This window comes from Trematomus bernacchii, unplaced genomic scaffold (assembly GCF_902827165.1).
Source record: "Trematomus bernacchii unplaced genomic scaffold, fTreBer1.1, whole genome shotgun sequence".
Lineage (NCBI taxonomy): Eukaryota > Metazoa > Chordata > Actinopteri > Perciformes > Nototheniidae > Trematomus > Trematomus bernacchii.
The window spans coordinates 6,009,112-6,023,767 of NW_022987616.1; the positions used below are offsets into that span (position 1 = coordinate 6,009,112).

The following is a 14,656-nucleotide window of genomic DNA, read 5'->3' on the forward strand; positions in this document are numbered from 1 at the left end:
CGGATCATCATGTTTTTAGTCGCTAGGTGTACGTAAGAACTCTTTTTTTTTTCTCCAATCATACAATAAATACTCTAATGCAATGTAGAGACCTTGACGTCCTGTACGCACTACATGTTAATCTGCACTATATGTACAAACTTTGGGAATGTGTGTCTTTTTTTATCTTTTAAATCTCAATGTTCAAACGGCTTGATCTGTAAATAAAAAAATCTATAACCAAACGTGAATTGAAAGTGCATTTCGCCTTTTTATCCAAACAAACGATGCAGGAAAATGGCACACAACAACAAAATGTTATTTATTGTCTCACGCTGATATCACCATTTTGCATATTTTTTTCATGACCGCCTACACAGCAAGGGGTTCATGCACAAAGCTGGAGGTACAGGAGGATAGAAAACAGAGATCACTCCACACTGTACTGCAAACACATCGTTATATACACACTATTTACTAAAATACACAAAGTAGTCTTTAACAGTAAAGGTCCACGACTACTGAAGACGCCTCTTAACATCACACAATTTAAACTTAGCTGTTAAATGTGATTACAGGTGGTGAGCGGAGGCATTTTAAATAAAAAAAAGGACAGTTTTTCTGAGCGTCTAACACTCGTTACTGCAGGTTTGTCCCTCAGGGAGACTGGCAGGTTTGAAGGCATCGGCAGTGATGAACTCTTCAGCTACTCTCCTTTCTTTTGGGATCAGAGGGAGCTGAAGGAGACGAGAGAAGGAAGTCACTTCAGATCATTTAAATTCTTAACACGTGGTGCGACCCATGCTTGATTTTTCAGTAGTTTACAAAAAAGGATATTGCTACTATGAAGGTTTTCAGATACAAGTGGTGACCTTGGATCTCTGCAGATCATAATTAATCTTCTGTGTGTCCAGAAAATTAGGAATGATGTGATTGTGTGAAGTTATTTGAAGGAAAGCGCACAAATAAGTTCCCTTAATGTGATTCGTGTGACAAAAATCAAGTGTTTAGCGCTATCATTTGGCACAAAGATAATTTAGATAAGATAATTCTTAGTCTTACATTTAACATTTAGAAGAAGAAAATCGGATTATTCAGAATTAAGTTTTGATATTTACCCCAACTCTCTTTCTAAAGACTTGATTTCCTTTTGTTTAAATAAAGAAACATTACATCAAACTTTACAGTAAGATACAATTTTAACAGTTAATGCTGTTTCAATTTCAACGATAAAAATCAAACCCTGTGTTCCTCGCTTAAAATGAACTTAACAAATGGTGATAAAAACTAAAATACCCAAATTGTGTTCATAACTCATTCATAACATAATGCTAAAAATAGAAGGTATGAGCGTGATGGGTCTAAAATGTGTAAAAAGCAGATGTAATGATGTGTTCCTACTTTTTCTGTTCTGATTGGTACATTGACATCATGGCTGATTTGGTCCTTTTAGTTATCGTTAGAGCTGGCTTGCAAGCAGAAATGTCCCTCAGTATTGTCGATCAATAGTATGCGTAAGTTACAGGGGTTAGAATACAAATAATCAGAAACTATTTTGATCAGATTTCCTGCATTTCTCTGTTTTATATCATATTCAAGTAGGTTTTTGTGTTTTGGACTGACAAAACTAAACATGTAAAGACATCAGCTTTGACTTTAGGGTACGAGAGGACATTTTGTACTAATTTCTGCTGCTTTACATACCAAACAATTATCTAGAGAATAATTCATTAATCAATACCTAAAATATGTATTGGTTGCAGCCCTAGCTTAGGTGGGCGTACAGTTGACTTAAAGGTGGGGTAGGTCATTTTGGAGAAACCAGCTCGAGTGCGCTAGAATTTGAAAATACACAGCCGGAGAAAATCTGCCACTTCCTTACAGAGCCCCTCCTCCAACACACACGAACGCGCACATGACCAATGAGGGCACGAGATAAGTTTGTGCACAGATGGAAGGCTGACAGGCAGGTAGGCCATCCAGTTATTTTAGCCGGGCCGGCTCAGATGATTGGTCGTGCTTTTTACAGTACCACAGCTTCCACAGATGACATTTTGTAATGGATTTTTTGTCAAAGCACTTAAGATATTCATTGCTATCGGGATGTTAAGAGCATTCCATGGAATATAACAACAAGTGTATCTCGAGCCGGTTTCTCAAACTTACCTACCCCACCTTTAAAGGAGTGCAGTTGTAAAATAGAAACAAAATATTCTCCCATTGTTAATGATCTTTTATCTCCACAGCCTTCAAGGCAGCTTTTTAAAAACATAAAAAAAACTAGAATAAGGCCTTCTCTCATAAAATAAAACTTCTAGATCTTTAAATATAAATCGTGCTCTTGATGCATGGCTTTCTATAATTTTCCCAAAACAGTTTCTCTATGTTCCCAGGCTTAAATACAAAACTAGTCTTTACTCTGCCAACGACACACTGGCCTGATTGTGCGCTCGGTTCAAAAGTGTCTCCCAAAAGGAAGGAAATGAAACCTCCTATTCCTCCCATCTGCACTGAAACTCAAACCTCTCTGTCTCTGCTGGTGTTTGAGCGGCAGAGACAGAAAGCCTTCCCTCAGCTGACGGTGAGAAAGCAGCGCGGGGTTTATTCAGCCACAGGAAGCAGCGGCCAAAAAAACAGAAACCGATGATGCAGTGATTTCAGCTCATGGCCAGATAAAAGGGGAAACAAAGCCAAAACTAGTCAAGATTCAGGGATCTATGATTTGGAGGTTCATTTTACACTTATGGGATCCGGAGGTAAAGATGCCACAACAATAAAAGCTACGCGGATGAATCTCATTGTCTTTGGGTGCAGAGATAAGTCATCAATATGGTCCAAACATTAGGAATGTTAAAGCAGGTCTGATCAGAGCGGTCACCCAAGGGCAACGCTTCATCGTGCATGCTCCCAGCAGGGGGTCAGAGTTATCTCTTGGCTTTGTAATTGGACTTGCTGGCGTCTCTTGGCTCTCGGCTGGGGTTGCTCCAGTCGTCCGCCTCGGGGCTCGTCTTGTAGTGTCGCAGCGCAGACTTGTTGAAGACGGGAAGACGCTCGAAGGACTCGCTGGAGAGAGCCTGGAGAAAAAGGACACAGGATGACAAAAACTCATGGTTAATTCTCTTTAAAAGACGACATATAATGCTGATGTTCAGGTGTATATCAGTATGTAGTGTCTCTACTTTAAAGAGTCCTCTCCTGCTGATGTTCAGGTGTATATCAGTATGTAGTGTCTCTACTTTAAAGAGTTCTCTCCTGCTGATGTTCAGATGTATATCAGTATGTAGTGTCTCTACTTTAAAGAGTCCTCTCCTGCTTATGTTCAGGTGTATATCAGTATGTAGTGTCTCTACTTTAAAGAGTCCTCTCCTGCTCATGTTCAGGTGTATATCAGTATGTAGTGTCTCTACTTTAAAGAGTCCTCTCCTGCTGATGTTCAGGTGTATATCAGTATGTAGTGTCTCTACTTTAAAGAGTCCTCTCCTGCTGATGTTCAGGTGTATATATAGGCCAGTCTGCTCTGATTGGTTAGCTGGCCGGCTCTGTTGTGATTGGTCAACTGCTCAGAGATCAGTTTCATTAGTCGCCTGCCCTTATACCCCCCCTACTCTGCCTTTGTAAATAAAATAAAATAGCATGTGTGTATGTGTGAAACCGTGTTCTGTACTTTCCCTTAAGCGACATCACAAACTTTAAGCATGCAGGTTATTCAAAACGAAGACAATACAAAAATAATAAAAAACGAAATGTAGAAAATACCACATTTACGATTTAACGTGTATCTGCGTGTCCGCCATCTTGGAACAGTCAAAATATGTTAGTAAAGAAATGCAACAGGAGCCTTTGACCTAGCCATAACCTCCTGTGAGACATGCAGGATCGATGTGCAAATACAACATGAAATGTGAATTATTTGGCATTTCCACATCTGTTATATCTAGCTATATATATCATTATAAAGCCAAGTCAACTTTAAGAAGTAATCCCTAGAGTTGGAGGAAAATAGATTTGTATTAGATTTTGACTTTGCTTGCCGTCTTCATGCTAAGCCTAGCTAAGCTAATTCTGGCTCTTGCTCCATCCTTGTAGTACAAATGACAGTGAAATCATCTTACACTAGTTAAGCGAAAAGATGAAGTAGCATATTTCTTCAAATATCACACAATCTTTGACCTTCCTGAGTCATGCTCCACATCACCCTAGCTCTCCTTACCTTCAGATAGATGACGGCGTCGGTGCCAACGCCATCCATGGAGTACAGTTTCAGATCCCCCTGGAAGTATCGGGCGTAGAGCCTGGAAATCGGCAAACCGTAGCCAAATCCAGCCTGTTGGGAGGGGGAGGGAGGGGGAGGGAGGGGAGGGTGTCAGAATGTGATTTCCCAGAAGTCATGAGAAATGTATGGGTGAAAATAGCTTTTGAAAAGGTCACATGGGGTCAATACTGGTGTGTTTTATGTAAAATTATGTAAAAGTAAGATGTCCAAAGTGATGTCTTTAAACATGTTTTTTTAGTTCAAACCCAAAGATATTCACATAATTATTATAAAACAAAGACAGGATCAATATTTGTCAGACTGAAAACTGCATTTCGTGACATTTCTGCATGAAAAACGACCGATTATCCAAACATTTTGAGTTGATTCTCCGGCATTGAGTCGACCAATGGCTGCAGGTTTAAGGTCAAGCACTAATGGAGAGACTAGACATGAAGTGTGTGTGTGTGTGTGTGTGTGTGTGAGTGAGTGAGTGAGTGAGTGAGTGAGTGAGTGTGTGTGTGAGAGACTGTGTGTGTGTGTGTGTGTGTGTGTGTGTGTGTGTGTGTGTGTGTGTGTGTGTGTGTGTGTGTGTGTGTGTGTGTGTGTGTGTGTGTGTGTGTGTGTGTGTGTGTGTGTGTGTACTGTACCAGTGGCACAGTCCCTGACTCCAGGCTGGGTGTAGGAGCCGTGGAGTACATGTAGTTAAACAGGCGGTCGATCTTCCTCAGGGGAACTCCCCCTCCTCTGTCGCTGATCTGAGGGAGGGACGAGGCACAGACGCAGCGTGAGGAAGGACACACACTTATATGTGTAAAGGTGTGTGTGTGTACTCGTGTGTGATTTACCTTCACAGAGAGATCCTCTTTACCCAGAGTGACCTTGGCCTTCACTGGAGGTAACCCCTCCGCGTTGTCCTCGTGAAGCTCCACCGTGGCTCTCATCGAGTTCTGCAAAAGTCCTTATGGAGTTATAGTCACACTGCAATTCAATTACAATGAAAGAGTATCTACTGAGCCCCCCCCCCTGATGCTCCACACTCTCACCTTGAAGAGCTCGAACAGCATGTGGAACAGATGAGAGGGAACGTACACCGCCTGGATGGGCTTATCAGGGGCCTTCACTGGGAGAAAACAACAAAAAGAGGCGTGAGAAAAATATGTATTTGCATTTATTAATTTACATAACCACTACTAGTGCCAGATTTAGCCATGAAGCAAAAGCTGGTTTTCTGATGATAATAACAGGAGGATGTCATGTTTAATGCACCACATAGGGTTGTATGTAATGTCATCTCCGTACATGCACAGCTTCTATTGATTCAGAATGCTTCAATGTTGATTTTAAATGTCAAAGTTATGGAAGAAGCTTGAAATCTTTGGTACAGCCCTACAAATACTAACTTGATTACCTGTGTTTATTTCGATATTTCACAATCTATTTATTCAATCAACCAATATTGCTATTTAGTTTGTTTTTCGTCTTTGTGTTAAACGATTGTCTTCCACCATTTTTATAATCTTTTGGCAACACATGTCAATTTTCATGTCAATTAAGCCTATTTAATTAAATTAAATGTTTAGAGTATATTATGTTGTGTACATTTCTGGTCAAAAGAAGTCCTCAATGAACCTTGGTTGAACAACATTTTGTGGTTTGGTTAAATGCAGTATTTTGTATTTTCACATTTATTTAAAAGTGAACATCTCGGGACATAAAACACATTTCGTGAAATATTAGAAAACATTTTTTATATTTGAACTTACTGTTAAACTCTTCAATCTTCAGCTTGGGAGCAGCTAGGTAATATTTCTCACAGAGCATCCGGGCTGTGTCGTAGGCATCTGAGGAAACAAAACACCAGTCAGGACGGAAGAAGGAGAGTTCATGTTTACATTCAGATTCATTTCTGCAGCTCTGGATCCTCGCTGCTAAACCTTTATTATTATATGAACATGCCGTTTACAGTAAATGAACTTGTTAGATTTGTGCCACTGAGAGCTGCTGCTGTGATATAACTCAAGATACAAACATTTCACTCATAGATCACAAATGCTCTGGCTGTGTGGTTTGTAACGATTGTATTATCAGAGGATTTTAAACTCACCAGTGACGACTTCAGCCACGCTGCAGGTGGGGTCGATGCTGCCGATGTGTTTGGGGTGTGCAGGGTTTGTGTCGTTACCGAACAGAAGAGCTGCACAGAAAGAAGAAATATAAGTTATTAAAAATAATTAGATAAAAGCCGTTTGAAGAGAAGGGTCAGTCACAGAGATCTACGAGCTTCTAGGATAGACGAGTGCTTTCGCTGATACTGACTGGAATATGTTGAATGTAGTTTACCAAAATGAAGCATACATGTTAAGTTATCTTCAGTACAGTAGGCTGTGGCAAGGCACTATGAAGTATTGGATTTCTTTATTTAATTAAAAGTTAAATTGTATGTTTTATTGATATCTGATTCGTGGTGTTTCTGGGACTCACTGTGCTGGTTGATGAGCATGCGGAAGGAGATGCGGTTGGTGTAGAATCGGTCCAGGAAGTACTGGATGTTGCTGCTGATGAACGGGTCGAAGCCGAACTTCTCCTTGTACTCGATGACCCCCGCCGCCATGGTGGGAACCACGTCGTTGTGCCGGTTACGGATCTCAATCAACAGGTCCAGGAAACTGAGGAATAGATTACAAAAATGCAATGAGAAAGGAAAATAAATAGTTAAACACACTCATCAATGAGCAACCTGTTGTGTCATTCTCAGAGGTGGGAAGTAGTGAAATACTTTGTTACTGTACTTAAGTACATTTTTCTGGTATCAGTACTTTACTCCACTTCTTATTTTTCTGACGACTTTTTACTTTGATTTCTTACATTTTGAACACAAATACCTGTACTTTCTACTTCTTACATTTTGAACACAAATACCTGTACTTTCTACTTCTTACATTTTGAACACAAATACCTGTACTTTCTACTTCTTACATTTTGAACCCAAATACCTGTACTTTCTACTTCTTACATTTTGAACACAAATACCTGTACTTTCTACTTCTTACATTTTGAACCCAAATACCTGTACTTTCTACTTCTTACATGTTGAACTCAAATACCTGTACTTTCTACTTCTTACATGTTGAACACAAATACCTGTACTTTCTACTTCTTACATGTTGAACACTAATACCTGTACTTTCTACTTCTTACATGTTGAACCCAAATACCTGTACTTTCTACTTCTTACATTTTGAACACAAATACCTGTACTTTCTACTTCTTACATTTTGAACACAAATACCTGTACTTTCTACTTCTTACATGTTGAACTCAAATACCTGTACTTTCTACTTCTTACATGTTGAACTCAAATACCTGTACTTTCTACTTCTTACATGTTGAACTCAAATACCTGTACTTTCTACTTCTTACATGTTGAACACAAATACCTGTACTTTCTACTTCTTACATGTTGAACTCAAATACCTGTACTTTCTACTTCTTACATTTTGAACACAAATACCTGTACTTTCTACTTCTTACATGTTGAACACAAATACCTGTACTTTCTACTTCTTACATGTTGAACACAAATACCTGTACTTTCTACTTCTTACATTTCCCAAACAGGCTGGTTCCTTTAGTTTAAATGTGTGTTTGGTGGCATGATCATTATTATTTAGAGTCATTGCGTGCCTATTGATTTGAACACGATCCGTGTATCCATCATTTCCTGGTCTTCTCTAAAGAAGAGGGACCAATGAAAACGTTGTCATGTTGCCGTTGTTCAGCATGGAAACATTCATTAGCTAACAATGACATTATTGTTCTATTAATATAAAGGGAGGTCAGGTACTCTTTAAAACAGCTGCTAGTTATGGGTACTTTTTACTTAAAGGGGACCTATCATGCAAAATGCACTTTTGTACGTCTTTTATACATGAATATGTGTCCCCGGTGTTCCAGGGAACTCACCAAGTGTCAGAAAACACAACCCTCTCTATTTTCCTCCATACCCAAATCTCTAAAAACGGGGCTGCAACGGATCTGATACAGACTGATACAGATTTGAAATATCTCTGACGTCAGAAACAAGGAGCTCCGCCTATATGGGCAACTCTCCACCTATCAGGGGAATGAGAGGTTGTCGTGGCATGGTAACAGCATGGTAACAGCATGGTAACAGCATGGTAACAGGCAGGGGGGCGAGGCTAAAATGCATGATCTGTTTGGTATTTTGAAAGAAAAACTTCACAGACATGTTTTATATAGGTATGGCCCTACAATATATTATTCAAATATAGCATGATAGGTCCACTTTAAGTACATTTCAAAGCCCATACTTCTTTACTTTTACTTGAGTAAAGAAGTTTAGTCAGTACTTCTACTTTTACCAGAGTATTTTTAAACACGAGTATCTGTACTTCTACTTGAGTAAAGGATGTGTGTACTTTTGCCATCTCTGGTCATTCTGAGATCTTCAGTGAGGTTGGACATTGGAAAACATCATGCACAAGTTTCTATCATAAAAAAAAATTGGGTTTAATTTAATATCAAGAAATAAATTGCACTCAAAATGCTCAGTCAGAGTTTTTTAGCAAGTCCATTTCTATCTGTTTTCTGGATCTAAAACTTCTTCACAAAGTATTAAGATGACTCATGATAGCTTGTTATCACTGTTCTTTTCATTTCCAGTGATCCACAGTCTCCATAGAAGCGTGACGGTCTTATCCAAATCCCTGTATGTTGTAATCTGTTGATCTGCGGGGGCATGGTGACATTAAAAACACTCAGCGTACCTGTGCAGGCGGCACGTCTACACGCAGTCATAAAGCCAGCTTGCAAAATCTGCAGTTTACATATTGAACATGCATTTTGTGAATCATTCATAAAAGACAGTGTTCTCTCACTCATTCAGAGCCTGAGGGTCCTCCGGCTTTCTGTTCTCATACTCCAGCAGCTCCACGAAGCTTTGCATGTACCTGTTAAAACAGTCAGAGGGCAAAGGGCAGTTATTAACAACGCTCTAAAACAGGGTGTCCAAACTACGGCAGATTAAAAAAGTATAATGGAATACGGCCCACAAATGAAACTTGAGCTTGTCTTGTATCGTACTGTCAATGTGCATATTTACAATCTAAATATATATTAGTAAAATAGCCATAAGTATGTCTAAATAGTGGTGCAAGTCTAAGTCGATAAGAAAAAAGCCCAATAACTTATATACATAACAAACAGTCTATTTCCTCTTCAGATAATCAATCTGGGGCTCCTGGTGTAAGGGATGAGCTGCTAACACATTAAATGAAACTCTCTAGAGAGTTGGGATGGAGGCTGTTTATTTTTCTTAAAGCAGATTCAAGTATCAAGAATAATTTATTTACATTTGATTGATTTTGCTAATTTATAACTGAACTTATGAGGCAGTATACCTCTAGCGAGCGGCCCAGGCCTTCGTATATTTTTCTGTATGTGGCCCTCAGACACCTCTGATATAAATCTTATTGACAGGAAGCGATATGAAGTGTCTGGAGGAAGTACCATTTCTGCACCAGTCTGACGGAGGGCATGCCCAGCAGGGGGTCCGGCAGCAGGTTGGTCTCCCTCATGGTGTTGGCCAGACGCACCGGCAGCTCCTTACGCAGAAACATGTACGACGTTTTCTCACAAGCATTGTCCCGGCCTGAAACACATGAATAACACATTCTCAAAGCAGCTGAGAGAGGAATATCTGGAAGAGTTTAACATGTCATTATTATCTTTTTCTGCCAGGACCTTATATATACAGTCTATGGCCAGGACACAGGTTCAGAATTCTGCTTTTTGTATTGCCTTTAGTCATCATTGCTCATACTGTGGATTGCAAAAGACACCTTTGAGTTAAATGGACACTATGTACTTTTCTGTCACAATGGGTTTCTCAATCAAAACAATCTTTATCAGAGCTGCATTATCTGCAGAGTAAAAGCGGTTAAAAAAGGGGTTTTTCTCCAAGCATCCTGTTTAAAAACACTAAGATTTATAGGTTTTTGAAGGAAAATGTGGCTTAAAACGGGATAAAAAGTGAATGTATGACAGCTTCTTGCAGACAACGCTGCATGCTCAAAGGGCAACACATTTACCCAACAACTCCGCTTTTAAGACACTTCAAAATGAAATTGTCACACATGACCTCTTTGGTGTCACGAACCCTTTCCAACATGATGAAATAATGACAAAATGTATTTGTTTTAAACCCTTAAACCCTCCTGAAACGTGTGCATTTTTACATAGCAGAAAAGACTTGTGTTAGGTTTTTGCTCTTCTCAAACTAAAAGCCTAGTGATTACACCCAGATAAGGAAACCCTGAATAAAGCAGTTTCAGGTAAATAATCTCACATGACCTCTTTGGTGTCACAAACCCTTTCCAACATGATGAAATAATGACAAAATGTATTTGTTTTAACCCTTAAACCCTCCTGAAACGTCTTTATTTTCACATTGCGAAAGATCTTTGTCTTATAAAAAGGGATTTCTCATGTGCCGCTCTGCACCACAGTGACTGTCAGAGGAGGTAAACAGCGGCGAACGCCAAATGCCAAAATGGGAGCCGCAGTCAGTTTCAATTTTCAACCTTTCATATGACACCTTAAACTCTGCGGACACGCTGTCCAACATTAACCCGAAGCATACGAGTAAATCATACAGAGAGGGGGAGTCTTAAAGGTTAGAAGGGTTTCACTGTTAGATCTACAGAGGAAAAACTGAATTACTGCCGTGTAATGGTAAAAATCTGTCTCAGGAATCACCGTGACTTTGCATTTTTTAACAACCGAAATGCAATGTACTCCAACGCCACATAAAAGCACACATATGCTTCCACTTTACTCCAAAAAAAAGGTCTTCACACGATGCAAAGACATGTTGTTCTTACAGGAAGCCTGATACTGGGATTCTGCACTGAGCGTGACCTTAACCCGTCAACACAGAGAGATGTTTCAGTGAAACGAGATGATCTCGCAGAATAAAAGGACATAGCCTCTCTGGAGCAACTTCCTCTGATTCAGCAACACGGAGGCAGGGCTCCTAAATTCTTATAATAGGGAAATGAAAGCAGCACCACACACACACACACACACACACACACACACACACACACACACACACACACACACACACACACACACACACACACACACACACACACACACACACACACACACACAAAGATGATGTCTCATGTGTAGGGTCGCAAAGGGGCGGAACATTTCCAGTACATTTCTGGTCAATTTCAATGAGAAGTTAAGGTGGGGAATTTTGGAAATATTGGAAACCTTCCATGGGAATTTATGGGATCTAACTGGGAATTGAGGGTAATGTAATCGAATTATGTCATATCCAAGCATATATTATATTACATGTCACTTGTTAGACGCTTTTATCCAAAGCGACTTACATACTCAATACTATGGACAATCCCCACAGGAGCAATTTGGGGTGAAGTGTCTCAGGGACACAACGACATGCTGACTGCAGTGGGGTTTGAACCTGTGACCCCCTGATCCGAACACCTACGGACAACCCACTGCGCCACACGCATAAATATAAACATTTTGTCATAAGAAAACATCCATGCAAAATGATACAATTAAAAAATATGACATTTCAACAGATTTATTTGTAAGTAGAACAGAACAAGTTTTAATTATTTTATTGAACAATAATTTGTTTATTTGAAGATCAAAAACATGAATGTTGAGTTAAATATTACTCATCCCCCCAACACCACTCATTCAAAAATGAACAAAAATGCACCCCCCATCCAAAAACCCCCACAAGAAATCATGTGTGCATGTGATGGAGGAATGCACAGTGCCTGTAGGGGGTGTGGTCTCAATAGCAGACCAGCAGCAGTGTGCTATGTGCATGAGGAATGGCATGGATATTCAAGTGTACAGTACTTGAATGGCATTTGTTTGTTTTAGTAAAGATTATGCTAAAATGTACTTTCCCCAACTATATGTAAGTTCCCTATGAAGAGCCAACCTTCAATTTAGAAAATTCCCAGGTATTCCCATGGAAAGCTTCCATCTTTGAAAATTCCCGGAATTTTGCAACCCTACTCATGTGTTCCCGTCTGAAACACACCTTTATGAGTGGACCCACTGCACACACACACACACACACACACACACACACACACACACACACACACACACACACACACACACACACACACACACACACACACACACACACACACACACACACACACACACACACACACACCACACACACACACACAACACACACACACACACACACACACACACACACACACACACACACACACACACACACACACACACACACACACACACACTAGGAAAAGCCTAGAGTGTTGCTTACAGCGCTGTCATCTCACATTTCAAGTCTCATCGTAGTTATTATTGACTCATGCAGAGAGAGGAAAAACACTGAGTGCAGGTACTCAGAAAGAGCCTTCTAGGAACTTTAATTTGTGTAATACAAAACTATAATTAATCAAGCTCTGAAAACAGCACCTAAAGATCGACACCAACCTGAAAGTAAAGAGTAAACATTAGCAGAAGCAAAACCACAGTAAAAAGTGCTGCACTCAAAAGCTTACTGAAGTCAAAGTACACACTAAATATTAAAGAAATATAATTTTTTTGTATACTACTAAAGTAACTTCACTCCTTATGCAAAAGGGCGCATATCAGAATAATACCTTATATATTATTGGATTAAATTGTGTGTTTATCACTATTGTATTACAGCTGGTACATACTGCTGGGTATCTAAGCTGTAATGATACACCTTAATGTATTAATTGAGTCATATATTGTATCACTTGAATACCTGAATCTGTAAATGAAATTAAGTAAAATAAAAGGTACAAATACCTAAAATTTGTACTTTTCCGAGTTACTTCCCGTTATATTCCACTACTGGCACACATGAGTAACTTATTTGCACCATTGTGTCACTTGCACTAAGTGTGTTGTAAGATGCATTGCTTCATTGCTTTCACTTTGACACTACATCTTGTAAATCTTGCAGTTTAAAAAACCCATGTAAGTAATCCTTCACTGCAGACAAATATCTCTATTAATTAAGCAGAGAGTCACGTGCCCACATAGTAAACACACCAGCAGAGCCTTCATCATGCACAGTGCTGTTTGTGCATATAGAGAAAGGAAATATCATTCAGATCAGATGACATCATAACAAAGGGTAATGTTACAACATGCAATGAATAAATGCAATGAATGAATGCAAGGCCCCTGATATCATCAAGCCTTAAAGATGAAAACTCACCAAAATCCAGAAACTGCTTAATGGAGAGAGGGGAGGGGGAGAACCTGGAGTAAAACTCGATTTTAGGGTTGGTGCTTTTCAGCAGAGACACGAAGATCCTCATTGTGCAAGTTTAATGTAACGATGATGCCTCAGAATGAAATTCAGAACACACACATCTCATCCCCGGTAGTGTTGACAGCAGAACCCGGAAAGTCCTGCTCTCTCCTCGGCGTCACAGAGGCTCCCGGCCCGCGGGCCACCGGAGGACAGACAGCAGAGAGGAGGGTGAGAATTAATGTCCATAAGGGAGCAGAAACACACCGACGATATGTTGCAAAGAAGGCTTCCTGGATCTACATTGTTGAACATTCAGTCCAGGACAACACTTTCAAGCTAGACGCGATCAAACGCCGACTTCCTGTTAGGGTTTTTCAAAATAAAACAACAGATTGGAGGAACTAATGATGCTAGATAGATAGATAGATGGATAGATGGATAGAGAGATAGAGAGACAGACAGACAGACAGATATATATATATATATATATATAGAGAGAGAGAGAGAGAGAGAGAGAGAGAGAGAGAGAGAGAGAGAGAGAGAGAGAGAGAGAGAGAGAGAGAGAGAGAGAGACAGACAGACAGACAGACAGACAGACAGACAGACAGACAGACAGACAGACAGACAGACAGACAGACAGACAGACAGACAGATACATTTTCAGTAACAAATATAATGCAGAATATTATTGTGTAAGACATGGATTATTCAATATTAAATTGAATATAAATGATTTGATTTTAAAGTAGGAAGGGACCCGTTATAGGTTTTTTTTTAAGTGGCTTTTTATATATTTTATTTGTAATTAAATGTATATATTAGTTTTTCCTTCCTAACTTTAATTTACAAATGGTATAAAAGGGTCAAACAATGACATGCCAATAGAAACAAAGGTGCATACACTCTATGGTAGCCTTAATTAACAAACAACGTATTAAATAAATTAAAGCCAGTTTAATCTACAGATATCTTAGATTCTATTTTATTTTGAAGGAACATTCTTCAGAGATCCGTCTTTTTGCATCAGCTTGACAGTTGAACCAGATTCAACCGCACTTGACTCTGGCTTGTTG

General features: G+C 39.5%; 1 protein-coding gene across 1 annotated transcript; it reads right to left on the reverse strand.

Annotated features, from left to right (window-relative positions):
* Positions 1-2,555: 2,555 nt before the first annotated feature.
* Positions 2,556-13,917, reverse strand: pdk3a (pyruvate dehydrogenase kinase, isozyme 3a). The gene is made up of 11 exons (XM_034132234.1): positions 13,545-13,917; positions 9,764-9,905; positions 9,133-9,204; positions 6,716-6,900; positions 6,339-6,428; positions 5,998-6,075; positions 5,278-5,354; positions 5,080-5,181; positions 4,882-4,989; positions 4,190-4,303; positions 2,556-3,053 (listed from the first exon to the last, which is right to left on the reverse strand). Exons 1-11 carry the CDS (start codon positions 13,645-13,647, stop codon positions 2,904-2,906), a joined length of 1,221 nt encoding a protein of 406 aa, XP_033988125.1. The 5' UTR covers positions 13,648-13,917; the 3' UTR covers positions 2,556-2,903.
* Positions 13,918-14,656: the final 739 nt, after the last annotated feature.

Excerpts from the sequence above, each read along its gene's own strand:
- pdk3a (XM_034132234.1), bottom strand. The coding sequence starts at position 13,647 with ATGAGGATCTTCGTGTCTCTGCTGAAAAGCACCAACCCTAAAATCGAG. Across the intron at positions 9,906-13,544 it reads TAAGCAGTTTCTGGATTTTG|GCCGGGACAATGCTTGTGAG; the intron begins GTGAGTTTTCAT and ends CATGTGTTTCAG. Across the intron at positions 4,990-5,079 it reads AAGAGGATCTCTCTGTGAAG|ATCAGCGACAGAGGAGGGGG; the intron begins GTAAATCACACA and ends TCCCTCCCTCAG.